Source organism: Idiotropiscis lumnitzeri, chromosome 19 (genome assembly GCF_059441095.1).
Source record: "Idiotropiscis lumnitzeri isolate Australia: NSW breed Sydney's pygmy pipehorse chromosome 19, RoL_Ilum_1.0, whole genome shotgun sequence".
Taxonomy (NCBI): Eukaryota; Metazoa; Chordata; class Actinopteri; order Syngnathiformes; family Syngnathidae; genus Idiotropiscis; species Idiotropiscis lumnitzeri.
This window is the reverse complement of record NC_142409.1, coordinates 12,402,598-12,416,098: the sequence shown is the minus strand read 5'-3', so window position 1 is coordinate 12,416,098 and position 13,501 is coordinate 12,402,598. Positions and strand designations below refer to the sequence as shown.

The 13,501-nt window shown below is 47.4% G+C and overlaps 2 protein-coding genes and 1 long non-coding RNA gene across 3 annotated transcripts in view; 1 reads left to right on the top strand and 2 right to left on the bottom strand.

Moving 5' to 3' along the window:
• The window catches only part of LOC148318655 (uncharacterized), a 69,627-nt gene extending 69,019 nt beyond the window's left edge, over positions 1-608 (bottom strand). The window contains exon 1 of the long non-coding RNA XR_015839876.1: positions 12-608. This is a non-coding gene — a long non-coding RNA (uncharacterized LOC148318655). The remainder of the gene's footprint in view (positions 1-11) is intronic.
• LOC148318654 (cadherin-20-like) overlaps positions 1-3,740 on the top strand; it is a 36,722-nt gene extending 32,982 nt beyond the window's left edge. The window contains exons 9-12 of the mRNA XM_088282626.1: positions 962-1,083; positions 1,149-1,266; positions 1,338-1,589; positions 1,739-3,740. Coding sequence (XP_088138752.1) covers positions 962-1,083; positions 1,149-1,266; positions 1,338-1,589; positions 1,739-2,253 — 1,007 coding nt within the window. The 3' untranslated portion in view covers positions 2,254-3,740. The remainder of the gene's footprint in view (positions 1-961; positions 1,084-1,148; positions 1,267-1,337; positions 1,590-1,738) is intronic.
• A 119-nt stretch (positions 3,741-3,859) lies between these two features.
• Positions 3,860-13,194, bottom strand: rnf152 (ring finger protein 152). Its single transcript, XM_088282628.1, has 2 exons — positions 12,971-13,194; positions 3,860-4,908 (listed from the first exon to the last, which is right to left on the bottom strand). Exon 2 carries the CDS (start codon positions 4,758-4,760, stop codon positions 4,140-4,142), a length of 621 nt encoding a protein of 206 aa, XP_088138754.1. The 5' UTR covers positions 4,761-4,908; positions 12,971-13,194; the 3' UTR covers positions 3,860-4,139.
• Positions 13,195-13,501: the final 307 nt, after the last annotated feature.

The window sequence follows — 13,501 nt, the reverse complement described above, 5'->3', positions numbered from 1 at the left end:
AAATGACTTACCAGATATGAAATGAGCGCATTCCCGATCGAGTCCTCGATCCAGTTTGAGCGTTTAACTTCCAGCAAACAAGCTCCTCCCATCTTTCGTAAATGGCATTCTTTTTTTAGAACTGATTTCAAGCATTTCCAAACTCTGATTCGAACACAGAACAGCTAATAATCTTGATATTGTTTGAAACTATTAAAAAACTACGTTTGAAAATAATTCACAACCACGTGCGCAGCTTTTGATGACGTATTTGAAAATGGCTTCTTCTCTTCTTTCTCTCCTTCTTTCTTCCTCTTTTGACCCGTGCGTGCTTCTAATCCTGCCCAAATACCTTTGAATCCTTTTCTTTTTCTCATTTTTATTCATCATCTTCTTCTTTTTCTTCTTCATAATCATCATCGTCATCATCGTCTTCATCGTCTGCTTCTTCTTCTTCTTTTAATTTATTGTCTGCTTACAGCTCTTTGGTGCATACCGCCACCTACTGGACAGGAAGCGCAAAGGTGTTTCCAATAGAGTTAAAGCAAAGTCGGCAAAACGGGCAGTCACGGGTTGAAAGGTCCTTCAATACTTGGCCCGTTTCGTGACAATTACACCACCGAACGAAAACCTACATTCGTCAATGTTTAGTCTGTCATTATTTATTTATTTATTTATTTTTATTTTTGTTTTTCTTTAAGTTTCTCGTCAAATATCAGTCACCTCTCCCTGATACCTTTAATAAGTCCGGTATCGGCCCAATCTGTTACCTGGTATTGGTACTATTGCATCCCTAAATTTAGGGTTTTTAACCAAGGTTAGCGTGTCAAGGCATGGTTAGGTTTTCAAAGTACGGTTTCAAGCCAAAAGTTTGTAAATGGTGTCAGGGTTTCAAGTTATAGTTTCATGGGGTAGGGTTTGGAATGTTTGAAATGATTGTGCTCATGTTGTGCCTGTGGTGTTTTCCATGTGTGTGTGTCAGATAATCCTTCTCAGTTGTCCAGCGTGGCGGTGTCCATCCGCGTGCAGGACGTGAACGACAATGCGCCCATGCTCAGCGACTCCCTGGAGGCCTTCGTGTGCGACGGCGCCAAGGCGGGACAGGTAGGGAACGCGCGTCACCTGACGGCAAGCGTCACTTCAGCTGCTGACGTTCTCTGCTATCATAGTTGATCCAGGCGGTCACAGCCGTGGATCCTGACGAGCCCCCCAGTGGACATCACTTTTCCTACGCGTTAGCGCCACATGCCGCCAACAATCCCAACTTCACCCTGCGCGACAACCAAGGTAAACCAAAATAGAGAGAGAGAGCCAGATATTTTGAGAATGCTAATATCATCTTCTTCTCGTCTGGTCAGACAACACGGCCTGGGTCCTGACGCGTCGCGGTGGTTGGTCCCAACGTGAGCAGAGCGTTTTCTACCTTCCCATCACTGTGACGGACGGCGAGGCGCCAGTGCTGATCAGCACCTCCACGCTGAGCGTGCGCGTTTGCGCCTGCGACCGCGACGGAAACCTCATGACCTGCAACCCTGAAGCTTATAGCCTGCCCGCCAGCCTCAGCAGGGCCGCGCTCATCGCCATCCTGGCCGCCATCTTCGTGCTCCTGGGTGAGTGACACACCGCAAGAGCTAATAATCGAAGAGTCGAATTTACTAGCTAAAAAACTAGCTCGTTAACAAATAACACGATAGAAAACACTCTTAGTAGCTGTCAGACTAGCTTCCGAGCTAATTGTTGTTGTTGTGTCTTGTGTCAGTGATGATCTTGCTGATGCTGTCGCTACGGACACAGCGCAAGAAGCCATACCTTAGCAACGAGGTGGAGAATGTGCACGAGAACATCGTCCGCTATGACGACGAGGGCGGTGGCGAGGAGGACACGGAGGCCTTCGACATCGCTGCTATGTGGAACCCGCGCGAGGTGCACTCCCACGCGGGCGAGACGCGGCAAGACATGTTTCCGGAGATCCAGACTTTGTCTAGCTACGTACCGATGGCTCGCACCGGCGGCGGCGGCGGCAGCGGCGTTCACGGCTACGTCCTGTCCAAGCTGCTGGAGGCAGACGTGGACCCGTGCGCGCCGCCCTACGATTCCCTGCAGACGTACGCCTACGAGGGCGAGGGCTCGGTGGCAGAGTCGCTCAGCTCGCTGCAGTCAGGCGCATCGGGCAGCGAGCACGAGTACGACTACCTCAACGACTGGGGGCCGCGCTTCAAGAAGCTGGCCGAGATGTACGGCGTTCTGGATGCTAACAGTCCTCCTATGTGGTAGCAACACGCACGGTCTTCGAGAACCTTCTGGAACCAACACAAAGCATCAAACTGAATTGAAATTGGATTCTGGGCCTGGTTTCAACCCTGCAGCAACTTCTTGACAAGTTAGTTACAATGTCAAGACTCTCTAACATGGTGGTCACACACTGGACTTTCCAGAACCATCCCGAATGATCATAAAGACAGAATTCCGCCATAACGGGCCTGGTTCAGTGGTTTCCAATTCAGGGGCTCCAGTGAGTCAACAAGACGAGCGCCTGAACAAAATGCCGTCACAAAAGTAGGATTAAAAAAAAAAAGGAGAATGCCAAAACCGCCGACTCATCGGGTCTGGAGCTTAATTTGTTTGGTGTCTATTTATGTTGGCACAAACTTGTTTCAAAACAAATTCAAGTTGTATAACATCCTGGGCTGGGAGAATCCATCCAGGTCGTAGCAAAACACACGGCCATCAGAAGTCATCTGGAAAGAAGACAAAGCAGCAGGAATCGAGTGAATTACGCCTTGACAGGCCTGGTTGAAACATCCAGTGGTGCCTCGATGGTTTAGCGACGTTCACGTTTCAGAGACTCAAGAAAATGGCTGCGATGTACAGTGTGCGAACAATCCTCTGATGTGAAAGAACTATCTTGAAAGAGATCGGCCTCGACGGGCCTGGTTCAGTGAGTTCCAATTGGCAGCCTCCAGAGAATCGACATGAACGCACACTGGAAAAAAGGGCATGACAAAAGAAAGTTGAATGTGTCTCAACAGACAAATGCTGACACTGCCACCAACTCATCGGGTCTGGATCTTAATTTATTGGTCTATTTATGTTGGAGCTAACAAATTTGAGGAACTGATAAAGGACCAGGCCAAGATGTATGGGGTTCTGGACGAAGTGTCGTTCATTAAGATGGATCTAATTCCACCTAGACGGGCCTGGTTGTGATCCGTCAGTGGCTTCTGAGACAGAACTACTTGAGAGCGTCAAAGCACACATGAACAAAACAGCACCACAAAAGAATACCGATTCCCAGAAGACAAACACCTTTGCCGCCTCATCGGGTCTGGTGCAAAATGTATCGTTTTCTATTTATATCGGAGTTAACTTATTTGAGGACAGGAAGCAGCTGCTCACTCAAACAAGAAGTCATCATGAGCACTTTTCATCCCGGAGACCATCGTGCCAGTCCGACGGCCGCACGCATTGACGGGTCGGCTATGTCGTCGCCGCCACGCGAACGCTACTTGACGCTGTCGTCTGCATTAAGTGCCAAATGTACAAAGAACATTTTAGGGTTTTAAAACAAACAAAAGAGCACCAAACCGTGAAGGTACTTTTTGATCTTTTTACTTGAACATGTCAGGGTGCTCATGCTAAGCTAACGTAGTAGGCGAATGTCGGTACTTTTTTTTGTATTCTTGCTAATAAAACACTGAAAAGTTATTTTGGTGTCCTGATTATGTTATTACAACGAGGCAAAGCAAGGCAGCTTTACGTATCTCATTCACTGCCAGCCCAGGTAAAATGAATATACTTTTTGACGCCTTTTTCCGTCAATGGGAGTGAATGAGTTTAAGATACTGGGCTGGGAGAATCGAAAATGAAGAACTACGTCACATTTCATCTTCTAACACCACAACTTTAATGACAACACCGACTCAGGTGACAGTTCATACACAGGCGTTGTCCTTTTCCACTCCCAAGTCTACGTCCATGGATTCACATCAACAAATGATGGACTTGAACTTATCACAAACTAAACAACCAATCAGACAAGCCTGAGCCTAGAATAAGAAAAGGGTCAAGGGAAGGACTGGATGAGTTCTTGAAATTGTTTGTTTGGGAATGTTTCGTCTCCAAAGGTTGACCCACGAAAGGTCGTTGACCCCGGCGGCGGTTCATCCACAGGAAATGACGGTGAAGCGCTTGGAGACGCACGACATGTTGTGCAGCACGATGCCGAGCAGAAAGAGCAGCACGCACGCCACCAACACCACCGTGCACACGCCCGACCACGTGGACCCCTTGGCCGCCACGCCCGCCGCCGGCCCGCTGGACCGCCGCTCCCCCTCGTCGCCGGCCTCCAGCTCCAGAACGCCGGCCAGAGGCCGCTGCTCGGGCACGCTGACCACCGCCACACCCTTCTGCCCGCCGCCCGGCAGAAAGCGGCACGCCAGCAGGCTGGGCGCGTGGTCTTCGTCGACGGGCAGCGGCAGCACGTAGCAGCCGCTGCCGGGCAGGCGGATGAAGACGGGCGTGCGCTCGGAAGCGTGCGGGATGGTCACGGCGGCCACCGCTTCGGGGTCGTCGGGCAGGTGGGCCACGGAGAGGCCGGGCGGCAGTTTGGTGACGCCGCGGCACCACGGGCAGCGGATCTCCTTGTGGCTGCTGCGCATTTGCGTCAGGCACACCGAGCAGCACGTGTGGCGGCAGTCCAATAGCTTTGGCCGCCGCCGCGGGCTGAAGTAGTTGAAGCAGATCTGGCATTCCAGCAGGGAATCTTGCGAAAGAGTGTCCATGGCGGGGGAAAAAATGATCCCACGATCCCGCACTGATATCAATTCACCTCAAAGGAAATTCAGAAAACGTCCTCGTCCTCGCCTGATTCTCTGCCTCGATGGCGTCGCAGCGACCTCACCGCCTGCTCGCGGCGACATGCTTGTCCATCTGCAACAAAAGAGATGACGCGTGAACATTCAAAAGAAGCCTTTCGTGATATTTGGACACATTAAAACGCTTCCCAGAACAATGACCGCTCGCACTGGATTTCTTGATCCCTCTCAAGGAAGTTTACAGAGCAGAAGTTGCAGTACCAACATGAAGCCCCAGGGGGAGTGCTGGCATTGGAAGTCAATAATTTAATTTCATTTAATTAATACCCGAACCTAAATATAAAACCCTAACAGAAACCCCGAAATTGTGTTTAAAACACTAATCTGCAAGCCTGAACTTGATGAAAGGGTTTCACACTAGGGTTAGGGTTTCAAATTGGTTTATGACTTGAAATTAGGGTTTTAAACTCAAGGTAGGGTTTGAAATTAGTGTTCCAATCTTGGATTATGGTTGAAATTTGTGTTTTAAACTGGGGTACGGTTTGAAATTTGGCTAGTTTAAAATTCAAATTTGCTCTTTTTTCACCAGTGACAATGCACGGTACAAAAAGGGCGGAGCTCAATGGTGATTGGTGGCGACATCCATGTGACATCATGGCTGCTTTCAGTGGCGAGTTTGTCAGCGTGGCTTGCGAGAGTTAGTTCAAAGTGCCGACTCATGAGTTGGCGGCGAGTGAGCGTGAAAAACGCAGAGTCAGCGCTCGGCCCGCTTCAACGCCCGCGAAAATCATTTCAACAGAAACAATCAAAGACGCACTTGCAAAGACATTTTCAGAGGAAAAGGGGCGAGAAAAATCACCTCTCCATCACTCACACGTTTACTCTCGCTCTCTACGTCTCTTCTTTTCGCTTTATCGCCATCTCGCTGGTTCTTTCTCATTCTCTCAATCTTGTCCTCTTTTTTTCCTTTCTTTTTCTTATTTGTTCTCTCACATCACTCTCTTTTCCGCTTTCCTCATCTCTCTCTCGGCCTATGTAATTATTCTTTTCCTCTCTTATACTAGCCTTCAAGAAAAAATATTTTTCTTCCAGTGACCACCAAAGATCTTTTCTCTCGCACTCTTTCTTTTCTCTGTCACCCTCCATATCATCGCATCCTTCTCATATACATTTCTTTTTTCTTTCTTTCTTTCCATCTGTGGGGGTGATGTGTGCGGACTGGTCTCGTCCCACATCCAAGAAGTCTTAAACAAATCTCAGCGACTCTCCATTGACGACATTAAAGGCTCATGCACGCCACCAGACCAAATTTTTGCATTTTGGGTTTTATCTAGGTCACCTAAAATAGACGTTTGTGCAACAAAAATGATAGAGAAATGTTCAAATGAAGGCGATTGATGTGGGCGTGGGCATGGCGCAACCATGACAACCATCAATGGAAAACGCGAGCCTCTAGGGGGTGCTGTTCCGAGGTCGCGTTGAAACGGCAAAACAGCGATGATGTCATTTGATTTATGACTGGGAGCTACTTTGTATGACCCATTTAAAACACATGCACACGCACGCACAAACGCATACACGCTAATAGGCAATATTAAAAAAAATATTATTGTTAAAAAATTACAGAATTTTTATTATTAGTATTATTACTATTACACACATTTGAAAGGCATATAAAAATTAAGCGAGTAGTTAGCAGGATAGGATATAATAAATAGGAAGTAATTATACAGTACAATTATTAATTTATTGTATTTTTTTGTCCTTAGCATGAGTATGAATAATTTCACCAGAGGGTGCTCATGACGTCATCAGGGCAGGTGGCGCACACGCACACACACTCAAACGCACGCGTAGACTCCCTCGAGGCATCCACATACAATCAGCCAAAGGCAAAGTGCACAAGTTAAAAATAACCACCATGGCCGGCAGCATACACGCACACACGCATTCACACGCACACGCACACACACCGGCCATGGAGTGTGAGGACGCAGCAAAACACCTGCAAGAAGCAGCGCAGCTCGTTAAATGTGAGCCCCCCCCAGCTAAAAATGTCAGGCAAATGTCACGCTAACCCCATCCGGCGCTTGGCGTGACCAAAGCGTGTTCGTGTTAGCACCACTGGCAGAGCGAAGGGGGGATGGTGGGGTCACTGGCCCCCCTGGAATATGCGTAACCCCCAACACACACACACACCCACACACACAGGTGCCAGGCCAGATCATTGATATTTGGGTATTTTTTCATTTTTCCAGGAATTTTGTTCCACATTTCCCCACATCCGCCCTTTTTTTTTTTTTTGCGGCAAGAGTGGGAGCCCAACAGGAGGCGCCACATGCCCTCAAAGATAATCAGAAAGCAGAAGAAGAGGAGCGCAACAGTGAAGGTCAATCACTCATGAAAATGACGCTAATAAACATTCATTGCGGCATTTTACGACACCGCGTTTTCTCTTGAACGTTTGCCAAGTGCATGCGGCTGCTCTACAAGGGTCACACACACACACACACACACGCACATTTGTTCTTGTCTTTGTGTTGTGGGACGAGCTGCGACAACAGTACAATGGGGGAACAAGGCTTAGTGAAGTAATTCTACTGCCTAAACGGGCTGCAGAAGTCATTTTAACAGGAAGCAAGTGTTACAAGCGCAAAGAAATTAAGGCTGTTGCCAAGATTAGAACTTAAATAAAAACATCTACATTCCCTAAATTCAACCGGAAAAAAGAACAGCTGAAATGTCCACTTAGTAAGTTAGTTAGGTAGTCGCCTGGATGGGCAGCAAAAAGATATTGAAAAATGTCTCGAAAGCAAAATTGGGTGCAAGAATCAGTTTGTTGGCAAATCAGCCTTCAACTTCGTTCAAAAAAAAAAAAAATTGTGTGCTAAATTTGCTGCCTAAACGGGCTGCAGGAGACATCCACTCAGGAATTTAACGATACAAGAGTTTAGTTTGCACGTGAATAAGTCTGCATTCAAGGTGATATAATCAGTCAGGACACAAAGTCCAACTTAATTGATTTCCGTCAACACACACACACACACACCTGGATGCCTTATCGAAACACTTTGGCCCACCTGAATCATGCTCATGTGCTCGATCTGATTACAGCAGAGGGTGGCTGCTGTGTTACCTCTGCCAAGGACATTGATTGGATCAACAGGCGCTAGATTTTTTAGGGGGTGGGAGTGAAGCGCCATGTACGCACTCACTCGCTGATACTGATCTTACAATAAAGATCAATAAAGTTTCTTTGATAGCTTACGTAAACTAAGTAATCAACCTTTGATTAGCTGCCTGGTCGAAAGTACAGCTATGCTAAGCTAACACTAGATGAGCAGGTGACTGTCAAGATAGCAATGAAGCTAACAGTCAATGTAGCGCTAATGCTAAAGAAATGAGTCTGCAGAATTTTGCTGAGGTGCCAACCTTTTAATGACGTCCTCGTCTCGGCTAAGCGAATAACGCCAAGCTAAAAAGTGAGCCAGGATAAATACAGTCAGAAATGAGCTGACGCCAAACCTCTGCTCTGATAAGATCGTACTATGAGATTGACCAAGTAAATGTGTAGTCAGCGCTAAACAAATTAGCCCACGGGAAAACCGCTGAGGACTTCACCAGTTCATGACGTGTCGCAGCTATGCTAAGCTAACACGCTTTTTTGCTGCCTGTTTTGTCTTTGCGTTGCCGTGACAAGCGGATGCTGGCGTCATTTGCATTCACTCCTCAAGGAGGAGCAGCAGCAGCAACACTCGTGCGCACTCACACTTGATTAGCCGAGATAATTGATCGTAATCGTCTCCGTGTTGCATTCGGGCAACCGTTCATTGACGACGCACTCGACTTCAAGTGGTCCCAACAACACAACACGCAGTCCGCATCTCTATTCACATTCATTTTCTAGAGCGTTTCTCTTCACCGGGGTCGTGTCCGAGTTGGACGCCGGTCGCAAGGCACACACAGGATAGGCACTTACATTCCCATTTAAGGACAATTTCGAGCAGGGCTCACCAACTCCGCTCCTCGAGGGCCTCTATCATGCAACTTTTAGACGTTTCCCTCCTCCAACGCACCTCATGCAAATGATTCGGATCGTTATCAGGCTTCTGACGGACTCCTGAACTGATGAGCCGTCGAAAAGCAGAGTTGGTGACCCCTGATGGGGTGTCTTCATTGAACATGCATGTTTCTAGAATGTGGGAGGAGGAAACCTACAGGGGGGGACATGCCAAGGCCGTACTTGGGGGTCTTCGACTGGATTCGCAACCGGCCCCAAACTCAGAAAAGTGGGGCAGTTGTGTTCACCACTGATCCACCGTGCTGCCTCCTCACACACGTCTTCATTTCTATTCACGAAATCGTCTGCTTGATTGCTTTTCCTGGAGCAGCATCCCGCCAATTAAAAGACGGAATGATTCCGTGCTCGCGCAGTCGCGAGGCGGCCAGCCCGCGGGGTTTCTATCTCATTAGCGGCGTCATTGTGGCCCGCGGCGGACGGGCGGGAAGGATTTTAATAACATTTTGTCTCGCGTGCGCTCGCCGGCAAACCAGGTGTGAACTTCAAAGTGGGATTAACCCACAATCCGATTCGTGCAAAAAGCCGCGCAGGTGTGGGCACTGATTTGCCACCTGTTAGCTGGCTTGAGACACAAGTCCAAAGTGGGAATAATTTACTTGACCCCATCTTTAAATTCAACTCTTGTCCAAAAAAAAAAAGAAAGAAAATGCATCCTTCTTTCTTTCGACCCCACTGAGCTGTGTGATGTTGCTACACACACACAACACACACACACACACACACACACACGTCAGTGCCAGGCGCACCATGTGACCTCCCACCGCAGACCTTGCCAGTAGCAAGGTGACGGGCGAGCACCCGCCATCGGCTGGCACGGAGGTGCAACCGCACGTTTTAGGCGGCAGAAGGTAACTTTGCCATGTGCTTCAGTACCGATGCTGACTAAGTGAGGCCGGGAGGAAAAAGAAGAAGACAGAAATATACTGCATGAATAATACGATAAAAAGAGTTAAAAATAAGACTTTTTTAAAATTGTAATAATTAAAAAAATGAATGGAAAAAGGCTTAAATAATTGAAAGAAAATAAAACCAAAGGATAAGTGATAAAAAATGAAAAGCAGTTAAATCAATGTCAAAGCCAAAAGAAAATCTAAAAAAAATAAAAGAAAGACAATTATTTGAAAGTATTGAAAATCATAAATACTGTCATTTTAGAAAATTAAAAGAAAAATTATGACAACAAAATCAAAACTAAAATATGTTTTGATTTTTTTCCAAAGAGCTCAAATGTGAGAATAAAAAAAAAATTCAAAGGAAAAAAATCTAATATAATTTAAAATTAGCATTTTTCTAAATAATTTGAAAGAAATATAACAGTGAGAAATAAAATTGTAAAAATTCAAGTTAAATCAAATAAAAAGTTAAAAACAATTTTAAAAATATCATTAAAAACGCACCAATTGGCTGGCAACCAGTTTTGGACACGGCCGGCCTCTCGCCCTCCACAACTTCCAACACAAAACTAAAATACAAAGAATCAAAGAAAGATTTTTTTTTTTCTTAAGAAATCCCAAACTAATGTCTTGGTGACTTCCACTCAAGGCACATTCGAGGCGCCCGGCGGAAGATTTGCGCTCTCACGCTGCTGCAGCCCCCTTGGTGGCCGCCATCAGCTGCTTTCTTATCTTGTCATCAACACGTGCGCGAAGGCCGCACGTCAGCTCCAAACATCGGGTCAACAAACATCTGCGGGGGCGCGTGTCGCCGCCCGACAGACACGCACAGCGCCTCTCACCACGACGTTTGCGGGTGAATAATGCCGATATCAGTCACTGATACTGAAGATAAAAAATTTTAAAAAAATACAAATCTGCCCTCAAGTAAGTCCTCCTCACCAGTAGTTGGCGTCGTTTGACATGGCTGAGTCATCGTGTGAGAAAGAAAAAAGGTTGTCGTTCAAAATGACCTGTGATTGCCTCGAAATGTTTATTCCCAGACGCGATCATCGTCAGACGCGCGAGCCAACGTGATGGTGTGACTGTTTGTGCGTTTGACCCATCTCAGCTCTGTCTCAGTCCAGCCTGGAGAGAAAAAAAATTCTATTTTTGCATCCCTCCTTTTCCCCATCTGGCAGGTCGCGGCCCTTTTCCTCATTAGTCAAGGTCAATGACGGTCACGACGCTTCCAAAAAGAACTGCAACTGGCTTCATCATCATCATGGCGAGTAGGAGGACCGACGAGAGGGAGGACGGCAGCCAAACCCGACTATGACCTCAGTTCGCCTCGGTATCTTGATTCAACATCGACTGGATTCTTGTTCGGAGACACGCTGAAGCGTACAAATCAGATGAGGCACGCAAGAAAATCAGTTTGAAGTCTCGCCCGGACGCAACACAAAGCTTTGAATTCTTGAAGACCATTAAAGTCAACACGTAGTGATGTGCCTTTAGGGGGCGTGGCCTAATGAGCGACATCAGCGGTTAGCCATGCTCATTGCGAGTGCTTTCATTTTGCGTTTGACTGTTTGTCGCGTTCCAAATTAAATGCTTCAAAACAGCTGACATGAACAATTGGAATAAAAAGAATGAAAAACAATCCTGACTCATAAACTTCAAATTCAAATCGATGAATCACCGAGCCCAAGAAGAAGATTCAATAAAAATAGACGCAAATGATACATGATTGCGATGCTCATCGCCAATAAACTTTTGACGCCAGGCTGACATTCTCTTCACGTGACGTCAGACAGAACTGGCGGCCGCCTCCCTGCGCTTCTGGTTTTGTTTGAGTAGCCCCGCCCACTTCCCCTTCGCTCGACACCACCCAAATAAAAAAATAAAAGCCACAAAGAGACCCATCAGAAGCCACAAAATGGTTGCAAAATGCATCCCGACAGATGGGGAGCAATCACGCAGCCGAGCGCGGACAAACACGCTCGGCCTTCCCGGGAACGTTTCGGGAATGCAAATGAAGTGCAGGTGCCGGCCGAGGAGAAAAATCAAAGAGGCGAAGGAAGCCTCATTAGCTTGCTATGCTAATCAGGCGAGCAGTCTGATCAATCGCACATGTTGTCGGAAACAGGTGGAACGTCCTTTAAGATTCACACATTCTGCTATAACAAAATGCAAAATCCAAGAGCCGAAAAAAATTTGAAATGATTATTATGACTTTTTAAAATCAATATCTTAATGTAACGCATTTGAGTATGAATGAGAAATACTTTTTTTTAATCCCTCATTTAAGTGTTATCTATGCTAAATGTGCAAAAAAAACGACCAATTTTGACTTTCATTGGTTGCATAAATCAGATAAATACATTCCAGCACAGTCAACCAACAAGGAGTTCCCTCAAGACGCATTTGGGCCCCTCGGGGCCCTTTGGCCTCTGAGCCCGTGATTTCATGAGGCTAAAGTGACGCCTTGTTTGAGATTCCCGGGAAAACAACAAGCGAGGGAATGTTTGGCATGTTCTCACTGACTTACAAAAACATCTTATTTCACACACACACCAACACGCGCACCCCCCCCCCCCACACACACACACACATCCCCCCCCCCCACCCCCACACACACACACACGCACACGCACAGAGTTGTAGACAAGAAGCAAAGAGCTGTCAGGGACGCTCTGTAAAAACTCGGGTAATCCTGCAGGCAATTACACGGGCAGATTAAGTCGACACTTCTTAAAAGTGGGGGCACATCCAGCTTGTTATTTAAAGAAAACCACTTTTAGAGAGGAGGGGGGTACGGGGGGGGGGGGGTCTCAAACTCGTCCTGATGTGACCTTCCATGATTCTTGCGTTCACACTGGGAAGAGCTGGGAACGTGGGGATGAAACAACAACACGCACACAAAATGACTGATGAATTCAACTTTTGTCTGCTTGTCTCGCGGTGGCTGGGACAATGGAAGCGTGCACGCGCAACGCGCGCAACACGCGCCATTCACAAGCGCACACACAAACCAACAGCATCTTTACATGAACTTGAACGCACCATTTGTTCCAGACACAACGGTCCTGCACGAAGACACACGTGCGCGCACGCAAACACACGCACACGCACACACACACGCCAAGAGGACGCAAATCGTGACAGTCAACACAAAACAAAAGGCGAGGAGACAAATGGGGACGCAGGAGGAAGCGACTCACCTCGCGCGGCAGCGTGCGTGTTGCTTGTGCGTGTCTGCGCGTGTGCGCGTGTGTCTGCAGCTGGTCCTCGTCGTCGCGAGAACGCGACACAACAACACAACAACACAAGGGGAGCGGACACACTACAAGGAGGCGAGCAGGCGGTCGCCTCTCCTAAGGCGGACACGCCCTCCCTGCCCGCCTGCCCCCCTCGCGCATGCGCAGTCACTCACGCGCAGGTTGTGCAAAGTAGGTTTGGGGATTGGGATCGTGTGGTTGCACAAGTGCGCACACCCTCTCATAACTGGGGATGTGGCGATGCTCAGAATTCAACCAAGCACATTCAAACAGACGAGTTGGCAGCATTTCAAATTCCAAATAAAAATGAGATGTTCTAGTAGGCTTTTCCCGACCTTTTTGTTGGCAGCGCAAGCCGCAATCAGCACAGCGCTTCCACTGATATCAATCCAGAGAATTCCCAAGGCATTAAAACTGCATTCTCTGGACTTGTGAAACAGCCACCATTACTGGAATTCAATTCGGAACTTTCTC

What these genes read in the sequence shown, in the direction of transcription:
- rnf152 (XM_088282628.1), bottom strand. Translation starts at nt 4,760, where the DNA reads ATGGACACTCTTTCGCAAGATTCCCTGCTGGAATGCCAGATCTGCTTC.